This window comes from Galleria mellonella, unplaced genomic scaffold (genome assembly GCF_026898425.1).
Source record: "Galleria mellonella isolate WM207_F2 unplaced genomic scaffold, CSIRO_AGI_GalMel_v1 utg99, whole genome shotgun sequence".
In the NCBI taxonomy this organism is placed as follows: domain Eukaryota; kingdom Metazoa; phylum Arthropoda; class Insecta; order Lepidoptera; family Pyralidae; genus Galleria; species Galleria mellonella.
This window is the reverse complement of record NW_026442184.1, coordinates 4,894,643-4,919,106: the sequence shown is the minus strand read 5'-3', so window position 1 is coordinate 4,919,106 and position 24,464 is coordinate 4,894,643. Positions and strand designations below refer to the sequence as shown.

General features: G+C 32.2%; 1 protein-coding gene across 3 annotated transcripts in view; it reads right to left on the bottom strand.

Annotated features, from left to right (window-relative positions):
• LOC113521302 (uncharacterized) overlaps positions 1 to 24,464 on the bottom strand; it is a 132,788-nt gene that overhangs the window by 85,636 nt on the left and 22,688 nt on the right. For all 3 annotated transcript variants that reach the window (XM_052902942.1, XM_052902944.1, XM_052902943.1), the window contains exons 2-3: positions 18,876 to 19,174; positions 17,431 to 18,403 (exon numbers count right to left, since the gene is read on the bottom strand). In XM_052902942.1, the coding sequence (XP_052758902.1) occupies positions 17,431 to 18,403; positions 18,876 to 18,991 (1,089 nt within the window). In that variant the 5' untranslated portion in view covers positions 18,992 to 19,174. The remainder of the gene's footprint in view (positions 1 to 17,430; positions 18,404 to 18,875; positions 19,175 to 24,464) is intronic.

Sequence of the window (24,464 nt, the reverse complement as noted above, 5' to 3'; positions counted from 1 at the left end):
TAGAGTCATAAAAAATATTTAGAATTACGTGAATTTTAATTTATTTGAATAAAAAAAATTTTTTTTCTTCTCTCTATTATTGCAATATTCGACCATATAAAATCTTAAAACTATTTATTAATTGATTGATTTATTTTTCAATCGCTCATAACGACATTTAGTATCTTGTAATAAATAGACATTCCTACTAAATAATGTACTCTTCAAACGGCGTATCTAAATCACTCCGCTATAATACGATTATAATACAGTTAACAGTCCCAAGAAACGTAAAATCTCCAATGAACCTGTTTTTAGGCAACGTTCAATGTTACACGATATTTTTCACAAAGACTCCGATAATTGTTTTTCCAATCGATAGGGTTTTCTTCCGTTACAGAAAAAAAAAAATACACCTAACAGAAAATTATTAAATGATAACCAAGTTTATTTATTTTTAGTATTCATAAAAAGTCTTGAACTAAAAACCTACAAATCACGTGTTACTTACGACTGAGTAAAACACGAAAAATGTTATATAAATTATTTAAAAAATCATACATAAAGGAGTGTTTACTATAAAAGATAAATATTTTAAGGAAACCTATATTATAAGTATTATAATAGTATAAGTATTATAAATTGAATTTGCATAATTCGATTATATGATATTATTTAAAATAATTATAGGTTCTTTCCATTATTTTCATTGAAATATATTTTATTACAATAATTTAAAGAAAATTTAATTATTTAAATTTGATAAAGTAAAATTCAATTAAAGCATTAATGTACTATATTAATAAAAGGTACACAGAGAATTTCTTTAATAATTACTATGTAAATCACATTACCGATATTAAATTCTTGTCTACGCTGTTAAAATACTGATTTAGGTACACTCGGCGAGAACTAAATATTAAATTTCTAACCCAATATTGAATCACAATAAGAAAATTACTAAGATATCCAGACAATAATTTTATTTGGTCTAGATGTCTCGAATAGCTTACAAAGTTTGCGATAACCAAGTTACATTATAAGTAATTTTCGTAAAAGAAAAATGTGTTTACTCTACTAAATAAATACTAGGCTAGGAGTTTTTAAAGTGATAGGTACAATCCCTTCTATGGAGATATTCCGTGACCAAAAAAGGAAGATACGCGCTACCAGTGTCGTAAGGCATATGGTTCAAATAAAGTTCTCGTTCTTATAATGGAAATAAAAAAAAAAAAAAAAAACAAAATGGTCAAAAAATCACCCAACTATTATCAAATTCAGTCGTTAAGTACTTAATTGTCTAGTTACTACCAAATACAGATCTTCCCAAAAATTGCCATAAAAAATGATCCTAATTCGTCAATTCACTAACTCCTCGAAACACATTTAAGGTCATTACGTTTAATAGGGCGAGGTTGTTTTGTATTACATTTGTTTATACGAGGTCACCACTTAAGAATATTTCCTCCAAATGATTGTCCCTTCTAGCTACTCATATATAAATGGCCCATACCTAAGCCTTCAAAATAATTATATCGCCCAAGTAAGTGACCTTGTACTTGGGTGGGTACATAAATATGATATCAATATCTCCAGTAAAATATGAACAAATCGATCGTGAGCGGTGGTAAAAATCTATATTATTGATGGTATGGTTGTGCACCTTAAATTACAAGCACAAACTTACCTTATTTATATAGGAAGAATCTTAAGAATCTTTAATATACCCTTTTTGTAAAACCTCATACCGTAGTCTCTAGAGAAAACCTAGGCAGGGAGTTCCACAGCGTAAGCGAAACGGCAGTGAAACTGACTGTTTAAGTTCAAACGTGTAAGGATGAATTAATTGCCTATGGGCATCATTACTTGTAATGGATAAACTATTCAACCAATTTAAAAAAAAATATCTATAAAAAGCTATGTAGCATATACATATTATCAAAGAGTAACATAGGCTATAGAATATTATCGCTAGTAATAAAATAAAACAGGGATTCAAATTAAAGAGAAGTAAAAAATACCTTCCTAAGGTAGGTACTTAAAACAAACTTTTTTATCGAAACCTTTGGATGCGAGGTTGTATTTCAATCGATAACTACGTACCTCAGACAACCTTGAACTAAATATTTTTTGTAAATAAATACCATTACACTCAATCGTAAATTGAACACAAATACCTACATTCAGCTCCGTAAAAAAAATAGCAACTTCAATAATGAAAAAACAAATATATAAACAATAAGATGATTCGTTATATTCGATTGAAAATTTTATTCAACGAAATCGTGTGATTTTACTTCGTTTTTTGCTCCGCAAAGGAAAACGAAAGCTTCAATTATAAAATGAAATTGGATCAAAGCGAGTGTAAAAATCGTCGATTGCAGAAAGAATTACTAAAATCGGTTCAGAATCGACGACCCAATCTCGTAACATAGCCACAAAAAGTCGCTTAAAAATATGCCATGACTATTTAATTTATATAAAAAACAATCTTCAACTTGCTATGTCGAAATCAATAACTAGATCCAGATTTTAGACCACAAGGTACATACTAGACAGCCTTCGCGAAGCCGATAGAATGTCGTTCTAAGTAAGTCGATACCACAACTCCTACGCGATGCAAATTTGTCGCCGAAGTATGACGCCGGATAAATTTCGGAGGATTACGTCAAGGCAGGTTAAAATATAAATAGTCTAAACAAGTCACGTATAAAAATATAAATAAAAGATGATTATGGTCATGTTCTTTTTATATAACACTAATAATATAAAGAGGAAAGATTTGTATATTTGTAATGAATAAACTCAAAAACTACCTTGCCGATTTCAAAAATTCTTTCACCATTAGAAAGCTACATTCAACCTGAGTAACATAGGCTATATTTATTGCTACAAAAGATTAAGGATCCTTACTAAAACTTTAGTAACGTAACTCAAAGTGTAAAAAAAGCTATATCTTTCGTCGCGTGCGTTGCGGAAACTATTGGTGATATAACAAAAGTATGTTCTACAATTTTGGCGAAAATATCAATAACTACAAAAAAAACTTCGCGATACTACTATCGTTATATCACAATAACCACTTTTTAAAATGTTGTAAAAATGTGCACCCGTGCGAAGCCGGGAAGGACCGCTAGTATATAATAATTTATACATTTATACATTGTAGTTTCTTTTCTTCAAAATATTACAAATACCAATAATCTTACAGCTGAATCTAATAAGGCAATTCCGGGTACAATGCCTAACTGCAAAAAGAATTATCAAAATTAGAGACGATATCGCACAACATATACACACAAAAAAAATACGGGCCATTGAAAAGTTAGATTTCTAGGTCAATAGATATTTCGGTATTATTTGTAGTCGATATGCAATAATTTGTTGTAACAAAGTATCTATCATTTTAATACCATATATACTTAAAGATGAAATCTATCAATTACAATTACTTTGAATCAAAATAAGAAACCGAATTACAAATGACAATTTTATAGTAACTTTCACAAAAGTAGCTGTTGATGTTCGAAATAGTACCACTTTCGTTTTTAATGGTTTGAAGAAGTATAAATAAAATTAAGGCTAATGGTAAGAGGAACATAAAAATCAAATTATTTGAAACCGATTAAGCATCTAAGTTAATGGTAAATCAATATTGATTTCCTCGATTTTATTAAATAAAAAAATATAGTGTCAGTAGCACCATCTTTTGGCTAACGTAATAAACTAAGCGTACTGCACTCATTAACATGTGAGTAGGTGTAACATACGAATTACATACTACATTTCTATAGATTATTAATGAATAATCATGTACATCGTACATTGAATGACGACTGATTGATAAAATCACTGGGTTATCGCGTCAAAACAATTGAATGCATCGACACCGTTGTCGATGGTACGTACCGCTCGCTGTTGAACAAATGAGCTCTTTGTTTAACACATTCATTGTGTAATGTGAATTATATAAAAAAATATAGTACTTAATATATAATTTAAGTAAATACAGTCACTAAATTTAATTTATCACAAATCCCACTACGATTCAAATATAGTTCTAACCACGTATGAATACTGTTACATCCTGTAATTTCTCTGTGTCGTCCATGCTCATGAGCATAAGCGACGGTTACTACTTTTCATTAAGTGGACCAGCAGTCATGACAAAAATCATAAAAAAGAAACGTCCATCGACACTGAAAACTTAGTAAATACCAGTTCTCGGTAAAATTTACTTCATTTTTAAGTAACTTTCCAAATATTCTCAATTCATCTGATTTTTAAAATTGAGTTTTACAACATTAAAATAAATATACTTAATATAATAATAATAATATATAATATAAATAGATTTACATGATTCCAGATAAAAATCTCAAGGTTGTTGAAACTATAAATCGTGAATCCACAATAAGCTTTGAAAGCTTAATAATTTAAATGGAATTGAAAATTTAATTACACAATAACTGAACTTCAATATCATAAATATGATTATAGACCGGCCAAAAGCAATTTAAAATTTATCGCAATGGAATTACCTAACAATTTCAATTGTGGAAATTGGGCGGCTTTTTCTAGGGCTTTCGAGTCGACTAATTTTGCCGGTTGATTATAAAAAGTTAATTAAAACGCTTTAATAGGCAACTTGGTTAGTCAAAAGCCCGACGTAACCGATTCACCATAAAAGGCGTACAAACACGAGGTTACACATAATTTCCGACTACGTACATGGATAATTGAGATCTAGTCAATGTCATGTAATCATGTATACAACAACCGGAAACAATTGAGGTTCAAGGTAGACTTTCTGGTGCTGATAAGGCACTTAATTAGTACACTTACATGCATTTTAGAAGCTAATCAAGTAAAAATTTGTTTTTTTTTTTTTATAAGTGCAATCTATAGGAATATATTTATGTTACGATCAAATAAATAAAAAATACAAATATATTCTCACGGCTATAATCTGTAATGGAGTAGTTGGAGATGTTTGTAGACAATTGTCGTCGTAGTGAACTTAACGCTCTACGTATCCATATTTACCGAGCATATTAAAATTAATCGTGGTACAAGGCTTATAATTTTTTTCATGAATCAATACATGTTTATATAATTTAATAGTAGAATCAACTAAATAATTATATATCAACCACCTATATCAGTACTAAATTACAAAGGTAAACTGAATGAAATCCCTCTAAAGAATTAGTCAGACTATCTATTAATTGTACAATGTAAAAATAACATTTTTGAGCAAATTACGATAACTTCTTGCAGTTATAATGTTAAAACCAAATATGACACAAACCATTATAATATATGTTCATACAATAATTACAAATAGTTATTACTCAAGAGCAATGGCATGCAAAAATTGTTATTTCTCCATAACCTCCTACGACTAGCTGTTTATAACAATAAAATAATTTTATTTAAAAGCATTTAGAAGAGAAGAATCGACTTCACAGCAATTTATTTATTTGTAACATACAATAATGAAAGCCCTAATAGCTAAACATAGTGGGTGTTACAATAAATCAATCTCGATCAGACGTGAGATCAGACTTGCACATTATTTAGCGGGGGATAATAAATAAAATATTCAAAGAGATACGACCCACTCTTTTATCCGCCAATTGTCAATCCGCATGGCAGTGACGAAATTTTGTAGGGCAATCATATTTTACTGACCTACATAACTTTTATACCATTTGAAACAATATTTCACAGGTTGAATGGAGAGAAAGAGAGAGAGACGCCTTGCATCATTTATATTAAACAAGCTACAGATCTGTAATATATAAAAACATGTTTAGATTTATTTTTGTTGCAATAATATTATATACAAATACCCTAATTATCTGACAGATATACTAACTAGTTTTTAATAATACCATATGTTAAAAAACATAATAACAAAGAAAAAATATCTACATGTTTTTTGTATGATAAATAATATAACTATTTATTCGGGTAGATGGATATTTTCAAAATGTGACCAGATCAAGAGATTTTTGAAACTATATAAAATTAAATACACGTAGAAAAGAATAAACTAATGTTAAATTTCGAATCAACCCACAAAATATTTAAAAAATCTACACTTATCCTATAAAAAACAAATGGGAAAATAAGTTGTTATTAAACAATGAATCATTTAGGTATAAGCCAGATTTTTCAAAAGTAACTTGTCTGAAACACAAATATTCACTATGTAATAGATTATTGCATTCACTAATATTTAAAGCCCGATATAAACAAAAATATAATCTGGTACCAATACAAAATAATATACGCGATGCGCGCAAGCCAGCGCGTCGTAGTTGCGACTGAGGCGCGTGCTCAGGCGCAGGTTTCTTTCACTACGATGTCGTGCAACTAGTTACTAGTTTCCAATTAAAGAAACAGTGTTATTCAATTTTAACTATATTAATTTCAATATAAATATATGCCAATATCTATATTTAATATAATTAAATCTCAGCTCAGTTACTAGGCAGAGAAATTTAATTTTCAAATCAGAACGCTTCGACTAAAACCTATAAATTCAATAGCAAATATTATAAATTCTACCCGCATTATTTTTATATAGGTTAATGTAAAACTAGAGATAACGATAACAATTTAATGTAAATACTTCAACGTTCTCAATAAAGATAAACTTATTACGTTTTACTTCGCAAATAAAAAAGGGATTAAAAATAACAAATTGCAAAATATGACTACCAGATATAAAATCTTAGTCCTCAGAAAAGACATCGTATGAAGGTGATTACCTTCTATCTACTTACCAGTATTATGGGCGTACAGTGTATTCTGTGATATCAGGCGTACTGTTCACGTTATAAACGACGGTTACCACTTTGACTATACAAATCAACGGTCAATTATAAATAGTCCGTTCATTTATGTAACTATAAGCCATCCCAAGTTATAAAAAAAAGGTAAATAACCTAGCTATTGTGAGGATATTTAATTACCGCACTAGAATAAATTAATAAATTAAGCATTTCCGAAATATTTACTAATATCGATTCAGAATTAGGTAAAGTATCGCGTAACATACGCACAAATATTATTGGGTTACACAAAAAAAAACCAACTTCAATTATGTTGATTTAAAAATTAAACTACTTTACCGATATTAATAAAATTTCTATTAAAACAATTTAAAGAGACTAAAAATAATAACATAAAAAAAGAATCCTACAAATCTTGTAACTGAAGGAGTTATGAGATAACAAACAAAAAAACAACAGAATTGAGAACTTTTTTTAAGTCAATTGTAAATATTGGTAAACGGAGATCTTCTTTTTTTAGTTGTTTAAAATAAGTCTTACAAAGTAATAAAAAGATTCAAAATTACCGACATCATCACGTAGCATAGCCACAAATATACGAACGCTTACGTCCTTCTTCCTCCTTCCTCTTGAACATCGTAATATTTAACGAGTCGTATATCGAACTTATAGTTCTGTGTATAGTAGCCCTTTTCTCGTGTCTGCATGAATAATTTAATTATTTAGAACCAAACCCATTTCTTCCCTAAAGGCCTTGGGGCTTATATCTTCTAAACTCGTAGCTTAATATAATATAAACCTAATATACGTACTACTTTACACGTGTCTGTAAAAGTATTTCTCTCCTAAGTATTTAGATAAATACTTTACTTACAAACTGTGTTACTCTTATTGGGCTTTTAAGGTAGCTCGATAAACTTCGGAGGTACAAAAAACCAATTGAATTGTACATACAATGGTATATTATTAAAAAGACATAAATATATATTGTAATATAATCTATTTATTGATTCCATAAACTTGTTAATAATATAATAATAAGGTAAGGATTATTTTATTATTTAACAAAAATATTTTATAAATATAGGTACCTAGTGCTCGTCCTCACGACGGTTTCAATACTTGGTTACTACAAAAGCCGGGTCAAAATTAAGTACGTGTAAATATTATAAAGTAACAAACAAACAAACGATTACTAAATTGGCACTATTGACTTCAAATAACATAGGTAATGTAATACCTATGCTGCATCCGTTTTGTTTCCTCTTAAATACTAAAGTTTTGTGTACTGTCACAAATGAAAGACATTGAGAGACATTAACAATTATAGAAACAAATATAACTCGGCGAACTTAACAAAGCTTGTCCAATTTGAACAAACTTTAAATGAACTAACTAACGTCGACAAATGTACAATAATTTATTATATATAGATAGTCTTAAGTAATTAGTTAACAAAAAATGGTATTTTGATTGCGACGAAACAATTGCGTCGCTCATGATTTTCAATAAACTATGTTGTATCGTGTTGACTGGTGGCGTGAAAGTATTTTGAGGTACATCCGTGAAATGTCTCCACACTAACAGCTATGGTAGTATTGATTAGCTAAAGACGTTGACCACGCGAGCGATTAGATTGTTAATCATGTCACATTCACTATATTTACTGATTAATAAGGCAGATGGAAGAAAGGAAAAGGTATGATTAGTGATAATCGTTCATGATAAATGTATAATGCCGCGTACAGTGAAACTGATTACCTTGGAATAAACTAGATAGATGCGCAGATGTATATTGATTGACTAGCATATCGATACAGTATAGAAGCAATGAACGTAATATTTAAGGTGATTTCTTCTTGATATCACAAATATTTAAATAAAATTCAATACGTAAATGAATAAGTACATGGGACAGATGAAGAAAACACTAGTTGTCATGTCGTATAGGGATGTCAAAAATATAGCCTGGAATAAAGCTGGCTCTAAGAAAATGTATGAATTAGTTGTACCAATAAGAGGAAGCTGTTAAATCAAAAGAAAAAGAAGAACGTAGATGAAACAAGTCCTAAAGTATAATTGAAAGACAAACAGAATTGTCCATAAAAAATTATCAATACAAAAGAGAACGCATATGAATTGTATTGAATGCTCTAAGATATCAATACAGTAATGCAGTCATATATGGCAACTGCAATATGCATGTTATTTCAACATACGTGTACAAGCCAAGTTCTTGAAAACCATAACCAAATACGATGCGATTCCCCGATTGCGACGAGGCCGGCAGCATGTCGACAAGAATGCAACGACAATACAATACAATCGATCAATACTGTGGGTGCTACCAAAATTGGTGCCGTATCATTCAGCCGATATAGCCAGATCCCTAGGCATTGCAAACGCAAAAAGAAAATTTCCAAACATGTACCTTGGAGTATTTTAAATAAGGAATAACAGCTTGTCAGACATGGTAGTGCAGTGGTTGTAATATATTGGATGAAAGTCCACAGAAGGTCAGAGGTGCGGTTCGGTAGCGTGGGAGGTTGTATAATGAAAATTAAAGAGTCAACGAAAAATTTTTTTGTTACGTGGAAATAATTACTTCAATATTCAACGCCAAGGTAAACGTGGTACGACGATGACTACGGTAAATTAAAAATGTAAGCACTATGATCGAATTAGTATAATGTTAATGTTTAAGTAATTGATGAGCAACACACTAGGGTAGGAGAACTTACACGTAGGGGGACGCTTATGTTCAGCAGAGAAGAGTTAACGGCTGATATGATGATGTTAATTCAGCACTAACTGTGCAAGCGACTTTGTACATGAATTTTGAGTGATAAAAAGACAAAATAGCATAATTATAATAACATAAATGTTGTTTTCCAAGACTAATACTTCTTGTATGAGACATTTCAAGTCGTATCTTTAAAAAGCAAAAAAACAAAAAAGGAAAATTAATTTTCCTTCAATCAAATGATTTATGTAACAGGTTATTAGTGTAAAGGAAAATTAATTTTCCGAGTAAGAAACCAATAAAGTGGGTTCGAATTCGCAACCATTTTGCATTAAGTTTAATCATTAGGCCATAGCGCTACAAAATATAATAATATTAAAATCCTTAACGAATTTTATTACTAATACCAATATAACGAGTACTACATATGGGTAATTTTATTGAATGACAACAAAAGGAACCAGTAAAGGCCCTTCGGTAATCGATAAGGATAAACTCAGCTTAGTAGACAACTGACCTAACAACTATAGATGATATAGAAATAGGATTGTTCCGGGGACAGAGACGTCTAGAGAGCCGATCGATCTACACTCCTCGCAAAAATTAAGGGAACATAAAAATTATTGAAATTTTTGGGTGATTTTCAACAGGCTGTATTTCAGTGAAAAATAACCGTACAGGAAATTTAAAAAAAGGGTTTTGAAGCTTGAAAACTCTAGTTTTCAGATTTTTTGGTGAAAAAATTTTTTGAGCTCCGGTTTCCATGCAATTCTTAAACAAAGCTGAAAATAATTTTTTTCTAAATTTTCTAGGTTTCGTTTTTCACTCTATGGGCATGGAAAAATTTTTTCGAGCTACTCCATTGTATAGATCTCTTAGCGTGTTTATTCAGCTTCAAAAATCGCTTTGGATGGCTCAATTACGACCATTTGTCTCCGAGATATCGAACTTTGAATGCAAAAGCATCCTTTTCCATTCAACTGCTAATATCTCTGGAACTACTGGTCGCACAGCAAGAGTTTCTTTATCTGCATAAAATTTTCTTGATTTTTTTCGATTTTTTTTTTGATAATGAATTTTTAAAAAACAAAAAATTGAGTAAAAAGTGAAAAACAAATGAAATTATTGATTTTTGAATGGATTAGGGTGAGTTTAAGAGACAAAAACCTTGTTCCCTTATTTTTTCCAAAATTTCAATCAATTGGTCCGGGAAAAACCGTTGAACCGATCGCTCCAGGGATTTGGGAGGTTCTTTAAGGAACAACCTTAAGCTAAAACCTTAGCTTTCCCGCCCATATTAGCGAAGATACAGCCAAGTAACCAAAAAAGGAGAAAAAGCCACTTTTTTCCACTTTTTTCAATTCAATGTTAGAGGTAGAAAAAAATTTTTTCTTCACTAACTCTTGACTGTGCTTAATTGGAAATTTTATGCAGATAAAGAAACTCGGCACCTTTGCTGTGCGACCAGTAGTTCCAGAGATATTAGCAGTTGAATGGAAAAGGATGCTTTTGCATTCAAAGTTCGATATCTCGGAGACAAATGGTCGTAATTGAGCCATCCAAAGCGATTTTTGAAGCTGAATAAACACACTAAGAGACCTATACAATGGAGTAGCTCGAAAAAATTTTTCCATGCCCATAGAGTGAAAAACAAAACCTAGAAAATTTAGAAAAAAATTATTTTCAGCTTTGTTTAAGAATTGCATGGAAACCGGAGCTCAAAAAATTTTTCACCAAAAAATCTGAAAACTAGAGTTTTCAAGCTTCAAAACCCTTTTTTTAAATTTCCTGTACGATTATTTTTCACTGAAATACAGCCTGTTGAAAATCACCCAAAAATTTCAAAAAATTTTATGTTCCCTTAATTTTTGCGAGGAGTGTAGCTATTCTTAAGTTCAGAGTGAAGGACGTAAAAGATTAATATTTCAAGACAGTCGCTGTCGACAATTTGATACTTACGAAGAACTTTCAAGTGAAACTTGAAATATAATATAATTACCTGCGTGACAATTAAAATTTAAACATTTTGCTTCTAGGTAAATTACCAATACCATTATAAGGTATTGTTTCATTCCTGAGATCACTACTTCTGCTAATAAACAAAATAAAATATTTAGTTGGCTTATAAAGATTTTAGGGTAAGCGTGGATTACAATTGTTCCTATTTTCAAGGATGATGTAAAAAGGTTTTCTGTACTTTGACTTTTAAATAAATAAGCAAAAATATAAAATTAAATAACTAAAATCATAAATAATTAAATAATGATTTATGAAAGTATGTAAAAAATATTTGATAATCTGTGTAAGAGTGAACCGAGTGGCTGGTTGACTGACTCATATATTAATGCACAGCCGAAACCGCTGAATCTGAGATCTTGAAATTTTGCAGATAGGCTCTTTATAAAAGGTAGGTGAACAATCATAAAAGGAACCTAACCTACCTAAGGGGTAAAACGGAAGTTGAAAGTCTGTATGGAATTTCGTCAGTGTAGAAGTCACACACGTGAAATTTCTAGAAAAACGAAATCGAATAACACTGCGGACAAAAGCTAATATATACTATAATTTAAAACGTAATTGCAAAAAAATAGCTACATGAATCACGACAAAAAGAATATGTGATCAACACGGAAATAAAGTTTTACCGATTCAAGAAAAGTTATAGAGCAAAGATATAGCGAAACTTACTTTTAGTATATGAAAAATACAGTCGAAATAAGAACCTCATCTTTTCAAAGTCGGTTAATTATAACAACAGGTTACAACCAGATCAACGAAACAGAATAAATTAGAAAACACAACACATAATCTGAATCATAAGTGGTTTAGTAAACCATCGCCATAAACGGAAAATGTTCAATGTCACATATAAATGTTAAAGATAAACAATCGGACAATGTGCTAGACATGTTTCGCTTAAGCCTTGCACAGACGATGGGCATATTGTCTGTGGATAATTTTTTCCATAACATAAGCCAATATTTGTTCAATACGTGTGCATTGTGCTAGCAAATAGGGCTTTTGTTTTGTCTATGCAATCAATTGCATAACAAACCTTTTTTATTACGAAATGAAAATATTATGAAAATCGAACATTTGCGCTGTCATTTTCTTTTGTCTATAACACGTATATTTATATTTCCAAGATTCCACAATAAACACCGTCCTACGCTACATCATGTCGTCTTCAATATTTCTCTACCAAACACTGACCAGATTAAAATATATGATTTCATTTGATGATGATATCAGCCGTTAACGGTTTACTGCCGAACATAGGCCTCCCCCTTAGGGGGATTTGCCAGTAGTTGCCACGCACAGCAGGTACGTGGGCAACCGCAGTTCAGCTTTGATGATATTTTAAGAGGGACGCTAATGCTCATCCCTCGACCAATTAGTTCCCTTAGTTGCTCCTTAAGACATTCACGGGAAAGGAAGGGCTGGCCTAATTTCTCCGGTACAATCTATGTCAGGACCACACAGCCGCAGTTTTATTTATTTAATAGAAAAACGAGACCAAGAGTAATTTTGGTCGAGGATAAAATGTCACCTGTCTATCCAAGCCATTAACGTTTCTTTGTCAACGTCCTTACATTCAGATCTTTGACGTATATGTTTATTGTAATGAATGACTGAATATACTTCTACAAATGACTTATCATTTTTAAAAATTAATCAATCCGTTTACTCTACACTGTGGACAATACTGGTTAGATTACACGCCGCCAATAAACACCAGCAAAAACAGAGGAATTGCAGTGTGTGCTGTGACGGCCTTTTAAAACACTAACAAGCTTTTACAATATTATTTTGTATCGTCGTCATCATATCAATCCTTAACAATCCACTGCTGAACTTAGGCTTCCTCTATTAAGGGATTTTGCCAGTAGTTGCCACGCTTGGCAGGTGGGCTAGCAACCGCAATTAGACTTTGATGTTTTAAGAGGGACGCTGCTGTCCATCCCTAGACTATTACGTTCCCTTAGTCGTCTCTTACAACACCCACAAAAAGGAAGGGGTGGCTCACCGCAGCTATTTTATATTTCATCACCATCACGTCAGCCTTTAACTGTCCACTGCTGAACATAAGCCTCCCCCTTGGAGGCGGGAGGGGGAGTTTGATAGGAGGACTGGCAACCGCAGTAAGGCTTTGGAGACGTTTTAAGAAGAACGCTGCTGCCTATCCATTGCCCTCCCTTAGTCGCCTACTATAAAACCCACGGGAAAGGAAGTGGTAACCTATCCTATGCCGAGACCACACGGGCATTTTGTATATAATTTGTATAATATATGTAATCTGTTTACCGCGGCACTGCCCGCGTGAATCGGTATATAAAATATCCTATGAGTTAAAATATGATATATAACAACCTACCTTCATAAAGTTTCAGACAATTAAACTAATCGGTTACTTCATAGCATTTTATATGCGATTCTTTAGATTGATACAAGTTTTTTATTTATGTATCGATTGAAATAAAACAAACATTAAATGTTAAGTGGAGCAAATCGCAACGCCTTAATAAAAATCACATTCAAATCGGTTGAGCCGTTTCTGAGATTAGCGCGCACAAACGTATGTCTGTACGTACAAACAGGCATAATTGTAAAAATCTGTTTTGGGTTCTATCGCGTTCATAAAGCCCCCCTATAATAGTTTTTCTTATATATCTTTCATGTACAATGGCAACAATCGTGTACTCATTCAGAGGACTATTTACAGTCTCCACATAGGATATAGATATGTCACATTCACTAGCATAACATAATATAACTGTTACTTTTATTACTAATACAGTATTATTATTAAATCAAAAATTGTCTGTGATTTTTAACCGACTGAATAGGAATGGAATAGATTCTCAATTCGGTTTTTTTGTTAGTTACGTCATAATTCCGTTATTAATAAACCAATTCGTAAAATCTTTTTCTTTACCTGAAAGAATATATTTTCGGAATGGTCTTATAGAAATTTCATCGATATCGATTCAGTAGTTTGGTTTTTAAATCAAAATAACTGGTTTCGCCGCGATTGAAGGTCGATTTTTATAAACAACATCTATTATATTACTAGTGTATGTATATGCTTTTATTAAATACAGATTTGCAACTTAAATGTCTCATAATTTAATGTCTAAATACACATGGCCACAATTTTTACATAGTGATAACATCTAGGATAATTCATACAAAGTTGTAATTGTTGCACATGTAATTATAATTCTATTAGTAATTATCATATATTAATACAACATCACCGTGTGGTCCCGGCATAGGATGGGCCACCCCTTCCTTTCTTGTGGGCGTCGTAAGAGGCGACTATGAAAACTTAATGGTCGAAAGATGAACTTAAAAAGTAACCAAATCCCAACTGCGGTCGTCCACCCCCTACTAAGAGCGGCAACTACTGACAAAGCCCCCCAATAGGGAGAACCCTTTGTTCAGCAGTGGACAGTTAGCGGCTAATACTGTTGAAAGTTAAATTAATCATTCAACTTTCAACAGTATTATATTATTAAACGTCAATCATGCTGATGATGGTATAAAAACCTAATATAATGTATTGCAAATTTAATTGGTAACTATCTAATTAATTTGGCACGTTCGCCTAAACTATGTCCAATTAATAAAACAATAACAGCCTATCATGATCAATTATGCGGTAGTACCTACGCACGATAATAAAGGCACGCAGCAAGATAAAATATTATATACGACTATTAAGGAAAATTATTAAATTACTATACAATTATATTTTATTTTTGTAACTACTTAGTAAAATAAAGTAAATAAATATGTGATACATTCTATTACATGATTTTGAAGCAACCATTTTAGATCCCGTTTTAAATGCACATTCTTAATTTATCAGTCAAGTGAACACAACGGGTGAACTGACTCGCCTTCATCCTCACCTAACCTACCCCTCACTGAGGGGAGGGGGAAGGTATTGTTATTAATGCGGATTATCAGTCCCATTACTAACAATATACCCTAACAGGTCGAACTCGGGGGGAAAGGGACTGTTAGTAATGGGGTCTACCTGACTCATTGCCAGCAATACACCCTATCAGGTCGACCTCCACGTCGTTCCCCCTGGAAACCATCATAGTTAATTCTAGTGGAATTCGTCATGATGGGCTAACTGACCTGCTTTCATTGTCACCCTCACTGGTAACCCGCCAACGTATACCGGTAGCGTGGGCGGGGTTACCATTCCATTATCAGCCATTAAAAAAACAGGTCAACCTCTCCGTGCTGAACTCTAAGCGTATTCATCACGATGGGCTAATTGACCTGCCTTTTCATCCTCACCTATCATCTTTCATTGATGCCCCGCCAGCGTATACCGCTAGCGAAGACGGGGTTAGCATTCCATTATCATTAATTAAAAAAAAAACAATATATCCTATCAGGTCGGCCTCCACGTAGTTCCACCTGGAAACCATCGTGGCTAATTCATGTTGAATTAATCGCGATGGGTTAACTGACCTGCCTTCATCCTCACTTCATCACTCATTGGTGTCCCGCCAGTGTATACCGATAGCACAGGCGGGGTTACCATTTAAAAAAACCCTCACTGATACCCTGTTAGCGTAACCAAACGAGAAACAGAATTACCATGCCATTTTCAAACACAGAAAAAGACCTATTACCAGGTTAGCCAGATGTATCAGTACTATTGTATTTCCAGATTTTCCTTCTCTTGTACTAGTATATTATGCTGTTTTGCCAGTCACCTCTTACGTCACCCTGAGCACAGACTGAGGACGGAAAAGAGTGTTAACACATTGTATCCTTATTCCGCCACTCTAAACACGTCTGTTAAAAACAGTCGCATAAAATAACGGCACTATATGTGTTATCTTGGAAATAGTCATTAATTAGAAAGTAGCAGGCTAACCTACACGGGTCATGAGGTCTAATAACGCGAATATAATATGCTAATTTTGATATTATGGCCAGAAAACACACGTTGCTTTTAGCATGGATAACTACAAGTTTTTGGATGCTCGACGCCTCGTCTAAACGCTTCAAGTTCTGTATATTGCGAACATACATACTCTAATAGCGGCTATAGTATCTTTTTACTAGTAGCTAATTTTTGCAGAGCAAAATTTTAAACAGTGTTATAATAATGAACTATCATAAACATCAACCTAATCACATAGTTGCTAAAGCTGCAATAAATAAATCAATTATCTTATTGAGGGGCACAATTACGAGACACAAAGTAATAAATATGTATGACAATAGACACAATTAAACGATAACGGCGGTTAGAGACAATTAATTAATCAATAACAATAGAATTCTTGATATAATTTTATCAAACAAAGTTTGTTTATATTTAATAAACCTCTTACGTGCGTATTACCATAGATTAGGTTTTAACATAAAGCGTTTTCGCATGAAGTCCTTTATGGGGACAAACATCTGCACCAATTTCAGGCAAATATGAATAGGCTATTCGTAGGTCCGTGAGCTCTATCTTAGACTACATCAACGCTTTGCATTAAATGAGATTGTGCTCAATCACGGGACCTTTCAATAGTAAAAAAATGGGCAGAAAGTATCAAATGCCAAACATCTCTATCTTCACATCTACAGTATATTTACAGACATTCAGGCACACTTTGAGAATCCATTCAAATGTACGATTGGCGGTAACACTGGGAATAATTTCTAATTATTATATATTTCCATAAATAATAGTATATGGGCCAATTTTACAATTTCATTCACAGACTAAAGATAACTTTAAACTAAATAACTGATAACTTTAAAAAAAGATATTTTGTTGTAGCATTTTGCAAACCTTGCTTCAAATATTTTAATATTTAAGATTTTCATAACTCTAGGCAACAGTTATATTAGAAATACTAACATAATTATTTTACTTACCAAATTTCCATTAATCCCGTTCTCAACTAAAATGTCCTCGAACAAGACATCAGCTTCACAAGGAGAACATAAATTACTGAGGAGTTCACTGAACCTTTCTACTTTACGTACACACACTGCTCCCAATAATCCTCCGACTTCCTGACTTTTCACTAATTTTGGCACTACTTCACCACTATCCTCAACATTCACAACATTAACAACTTTATTCAACGAGGCTGCTTCTTGTAGAACAGGAATGTTTGAATCTTTGTGACTATAATTGAGCACTAGTTTATCATCATTAACTTTCTTCTGCGATGTCACTTCAACGAGGTCATTAAATAAGTCATCTATATTATCCTTTTCCAAATTTTCAGAAACGCTTGGATAACCTAGTAAGTCATTAAAAATTTGTTCTTCGTTTACTTTTAGAGGGGCTTCATTTTTCTCTCCATTTTTTAAACTATCTAATTTCTTTTTTTCTACTAAGGAATTACTATTATTTCTTTCTTCTAATTTGGAACTGGAACTAATTTTATCACCGACATTCTTTCCTTTAGGGCTACTCACTAAATAATTACGTTTGTCTTTTTCTAAAATAGTTTTATTAGTGGAATGTTTAGATTTCGTTTTAATAGCACCAATATCTTTATCAGAGTAACCCGCCGGCAGTGTACTCTTCAAATTTTCTTTTTCGTTACTTTGTCTTTTATTTATGCTCGATCGTTTGTCTCTATCTACTATCTTAGAGATTTTAGTTAATTTATTCTTGCCTTCTTCTGACAATGATTGAACTGAGGCGCTTCTATTAGATTTTCTAGATGATGGAGAAGAATCGGAATGCGCTGAGGCAGCGGCTCTTAAGCGTGATGTTCTAGTTGTTCTAATAGGGACTGATGCTGAAGCGGTGTTAAGATTCAGTTCTGAGGAAGACTTAAGATGATCAGCGGTATCATCAGACTGGCACCGGTCAGCTGCTTTTCTCGGGCGTCTGAAATTTAAAAAAATATATACTCAGTACCACACCTATACGTTAAACCTGTTTATAAAACACGTTACATAGTGTAAAACATCTTTAACTAACCGTATGTAAATAACCAAGTCTTAGATATGGTAAAACAAGTTAACATTTCTACTGGCTACTATTAAATGGTTTCTTACAAAAAGAAAATATCAGAAGACTAGCTGCGCCAGCGACTTCGTCCATGTATTTATAAATGTAACCTATATGTAAAATGTATGTTCTTCTCTATGCCAATTATTACGTATATGCAAAATTTCATAATGGTTATTAGCGCTAAGACGTAACAACAAACAAACTCCATCTCACAATTTTATAATATTTATAAGAATATCAAACGGTCAACATAATTAATTTAAGTTTGTAATTAAATTCCTAATATATTACGTTTATATGTAATTTTTAGTCATATTATTAAAATGTGTATAGAAAAAAAACGCACCTTTCAGTAACATTAGCAGAGAATAGCGTCGCTGTCCTAGCTGTGAGTTGTTTTCTTCTTTCTTCCTTATACTTTTGTATCCTGGCCGCTCTGGCCTCATCTTGCGACTGACTCATCGCGTCCCCTTTCTTCCGATGTCGTCACAAGCGCCACCACTCCACTACCTTGCACGGTTCTTCAGTGTTTTTGATAAAGTTAGATTGAATTGTGTCTAGCATGGCTACATTAAGGGCGCTGGAGGGCGGAATTTGTGTTGGCAGTGAAGATGCAAAGGCAGATGCTGATAGAACGATTAAAACCTGAAAATAAAAAAAGATAAACGTTAAAAATAATTATATTAACATTTATATAATATAACCAATGGCATCCTTCTTGCATTGTCACTTCTAAGAACAAATGTGTTATACATGGTTAAATGAGTACCATATCCCACTGTTCAAATTGAAACAAAACAGTCATGATAAAACAGCTGCTTGACAGCAATAACAGTGACCGTTTACAATCAGACGGGCTATATGCTTGATTGCCACCTTTGTGGTATAAAAAAACACGAGTGGGACAACATTTTTTTAAGTTTAAAAAACACAAATAATAATTCTTCTCTAATTACCACAATTTTAAATCTATAAAATAACAACACTTACAACATTATTTATCATAACAGGGAAGTTAACAATTAAAATTGAACAAATAAAACGTAATCTCATATGTCTCCGCTGTAATGGAAAACAACCTAGCAAGCACGTCGCTAATGTTTACTTACGCCTAGCCAGATGAGTAATGAGATTGCATTGGATCACCACTGAAGGCGAGGGGCAAAATCGTCCCTAAACAATGATGTTTGAATTTATTGTGAACCGGGGAAGCTGTACTGTTTGCAACGAAATAACACCTTTTGTTCTATTGTAAGGTATGAGAATATTACAACAGTTGATTGTCCTGAACGCGAACATCATGCGATTTACGTCATTATGCAACGATTGAGAAATCCATTCTAGTGAGTATATGTAACACGCGATTGGATTTATCATACATAGTAAAGATATAATTACTTATGAGACTATTTTAATATTTCACGGAACTATGTTAAGTAGAACTGACGACATAATTGTTATACAACCCGGGACAATATATAGAATAATTTTAAAATTGTGTTCCACGAAACAAATACGACTTCAATTGTGGCAAAACCAGTTATTTTAATTTAAATACTAAACTGTTGAATTTATTTTGATAAAATTTTTATGGGGCCAATCTGTAAGATAAAAAAAAATCTATTTACAACTTTGGTTTCCTTTCAAATTTTTGTAATAAAAAAAAAAAATCTAAGTAACTTAAAGAAAAAAAAAAACAATTGAATAAGAACCTCCTTCTTATTGAACCCAGTTAAAAACAACATAATCCTTGCCATGCTAACTGGCAGGCATGACAACTGCAATAAGCTGATGACGTCTGTACACACGCAAATGAGTATAATCTATGAATATAAAGAATAATTTTTTTTTTTTAAGGTAATCAATCATATTTAAAAAAAAATGAAAAAAAAAAACAAACATTTGAATAAGAACCTCTGTCTAATAATTGAAATTCTATTGGAAAACAAAATTCAATCCTTATATTTCCATGTATTTTCTAACCCACAGGATATGTTATACAAATCAACCTTTTGGCTCTCATGTATAGTTTATTATGACAAATAGGTAACTGGGATCAATTGCTGATGAATGCGTCTGAACACACGGAAAAGTGAGACTTATTTGATATCGATTATGAATATAATTTAGAAATTTAATAAAACGTCATTTTTTTGATATCATTAAGTAATCATCATCATAAAATAGTTGAATTAAAAAAAACCAAGACACGTATTCATCAACATATAATAAAATTATACAACAATTCAAACGATACAAAGAATCGATTATTAACAACTCGATTATTGGAACAATGTCATCTCAGATCAATTGAATAACAGACAGACATCCTATTATCCTATGAATGTTATAAATAAAAAGAACTCTAAAAAGATGTTTCAATGTTTGTTTTACTTATACACTCTTAAACATCTAGACGTATTTGAATTAAATTCGCTTCTTCCAAGTACAAATTTAGACACATCATGTCACACAACCAGACATCTTGCCAGTTTCTCTAAACTACATTTTAATGTAATGTAATTTTTCCAGAAGAAAACTAGTTCCAAAAATAAGAATCTTAAAAAATTACAATAGTATGTCCATTAAATTCAGGGCAGTGTTTAAACCAATATAAAAAATAAAAAAGATCTTAATTAGCAAGTATATTTTAGCTGTATAAAAGAGACGCCGTTAAAGCTAAGTGCGGCATTGGATACTACAATGAAAGCAAATCAGTATCTCTGGAAGCCAGTGTTGCCATATAAACGATTGTAAGTTATTTGATAGTGTTTATCTAGCATAATGTAAATGTCGTTAAATAATTAATAGACACGATCGAATCAATCGATAGCATTGACACAATCAATCGAATCGATAGTATATCGATACTATCAACTGACAAAGTTTTACGCGATATAATTGACTATGACTAAATCTACGCAATACTATTTATTGATAATATTGATGATAGCAATAGCTAGTTCAAAACAAACACAAGCGATTAATTTATAAATTATCAATAGTATTGTTTCAGCATCAATCATTCTTACTATTGATTAGTCGACTAACTGTTAACAAAAGATTATATAATACCAATAGTTTACATAGTCGATTATTACATTATTTGTAGCTCCAGTCGAACTATCGATTAATAATCAATACCCAACGATTATCATAAGGCAACACTAACGTTAGCCAGCGAGTCGTTAATTACATTAATAGGATGGTTGAGCAACCCGGCATGTTCACAGCCGATCGCGAATCTCCCATTCAACTGTAATTGCTGACTATTTAATTGCAATAATCAAATAAGTCTGATGGTAGTCAGATAGTTAAGAAATCAGTTACTGTAACGAAGTACAGCACATGCTAATAATAACTGTGTATTTAAAAAAAAAATATTTAAAAAGGCTCATTATATCCAACAATTTTACTTTAAACGTTACCATTAACTTACACGTAACTTTACCATTTAATACAAAAATAAGTAGTTGTTTTTGAAAATTGTATAATAATTGGGTGCAAACGGGGTTGGTTTACCAACCTGCTTCCACACAATACTATAACTGTTGTATGTCAAAGATAAACATAGCGGTGGAAAGAAATAATTATCTAAGAATTCGGAAAATGAAGCGAAATGATTACTTAATTCACCCTGATTGGAGTGGGGAGGAGGAATCCTCCCCTCTCCAATCACCTGTCTACGTGTTTAAATTCGATGCAGACGAAATCGCGGTCACAGCTTGTTGGAAAACAAGAACAGAAGCAGGCTTCCGATTCGCATTCCTTGTCCTCAATGTGGACTGTATATCAATATGCCCCCAACAAGCGAGCGAAGGCTATAAAACCAGCTAAGATCATTTCACACAAACTTTAACAAGGTTCCGTAAGTATTCTTTATTGTACACAAACATATTGTTAAGAACAATTAATTTTAAACATAATGTACAAAGGCGAGCTTATCTCTAATAAGTATATTTAAAAAAAAAAAAGCTTTCAGAACAAGCACTTAAAAAAAGCAGCTATCGAGCCAACTATATTTTTTTGTTTGAATATTATGCGATATCTTTATGTTTAATAGTGTGTTTGTATTCATACTTATTTCCTTGCAGAAAACGTTTACTCTTATACTCATTACACAGATAAATAAAAAGCCTAAAAGATAAAAAAATAGACTATTCAGTTATATGGTACTAAGTGACAAAGAGGCACGAAGAAAAATTACGTTTCGAGCATTTAGTTGCTGAACTCTAAAAATACAAACAAATACATGTTCCGAATCCGCGACTTTCACCACAATAGTAGTAGTGTCACAATAGCCAGCGTGCGACATTTAAAGGCACCTTCGACTAACCTCGTTCTTTAGCATCTTATAGCAACATTTGACTCATATCGTTAGCCACATTCCTCTGGATGTCAGTATGAAAAAAAAACATCGATATAACAAATGCCTCATTTTAATGCTAATGCTTTGCGAAAGTCGACCTTTCACCTTAACATTTTAAGGTTATATCTGCATAGCTACATTGGCTGGATACAGGTGGCACTTTGACGCAACCGTGCTGCAAACTACGACCTCGACGGGTCTTAGATATTACATACCTAGTTGACGGCAAACTAATTCGTATCGACATTGTACTTAATTTAATACTTACATGTCACGTGGAGTTAATATACTCGAGTTGTCGAGATAAGTAATTGATGTCCACAAAATGACAATATCAATATGACATTGATTTACTGTCAATATCGTAACATACATTTCTCAATATTTGTCTTCGATAAACAGCCAGACGAGTATAATAAAACTGTAACTAACCCATATTTGTGCAGCGCTTACATCGCGCAAAAACTACTGGACGGACTTCACTGAAGTCTGTGGTGACAACAGTATCGTGGTCAACGTAATTAACTCTTCAATTCGCTCGACTCAAAGCTATAAATATAAACTGGTTTCATGTTGAAACTATTCTTAATTTTTAAGATATAATTATAACAACATGAGTAGATATACAACAAATGATTAAATTAGAATTTCTAGATAATGGTATCTGAACTAATACCTTTCATTGATGGAATGCGAAAAAGAAAACAAAACCCGCCATTTATGTAAATCAACAAGCTGCCACTACGACTTATGCTAACAAACAACATCTCAACAACATACACATGTGCTTTTAAGAAACCTTACTACAAAAACAAATTACCATATCTCCGATATTGAAAGCGAATTTTAGTATAGAAAGAAATTTACTATATTAATTTACAAATAATCATCTAATATATTATACAGCCTAAAGACGCAAATACTTATAAATCCATTTGAATTAAAGAAATTATCTGTACATAGATTATAAAAAAATCTATTGAATAAAAATCACATAATAACCATCAGAATTAGAGCATCTATCTAGTAATATCGACTAACTTAATAATACTCATATTTATCTTATTCAAACATTTTCTAGGTAGCTAAAAGCTGGGTAATGCAAATGTTATCTACGCTCGTTTCCCACTAGTACCCTGAAAAAGTCATTCTGCAGTCTAGACTCTAGACAACCAAATGCAAACTTCACTTTTGCAAACTCGAAAACTATCACGATAACTTCTGCGCTTTGCTAGTGATGATAATGCGGAGAGAAAATTAAATATCGATTTTTCAAAATAATCGACAAGTGCATATTTGTCTGCAAAAAAGAAAGCAACTAGAATCGTGAACATGAATGAATACACCGATGAATAAATTAAAATTAGAAGGTAGAACGTAAAATCACATTTCAGAAATACATCTTGCTTCAGAATAAACAGCTTTTTACTTCGCAAATAACAACGACAACGATAAATTTAAAGTTAATATAGGACTAACACGAGAGTAAATCAAATCGACTATAAAAAAAATTTGTGATAATTGAATCGGAATTAGGGACATAATCATACTAGCTGTTCCTAATAT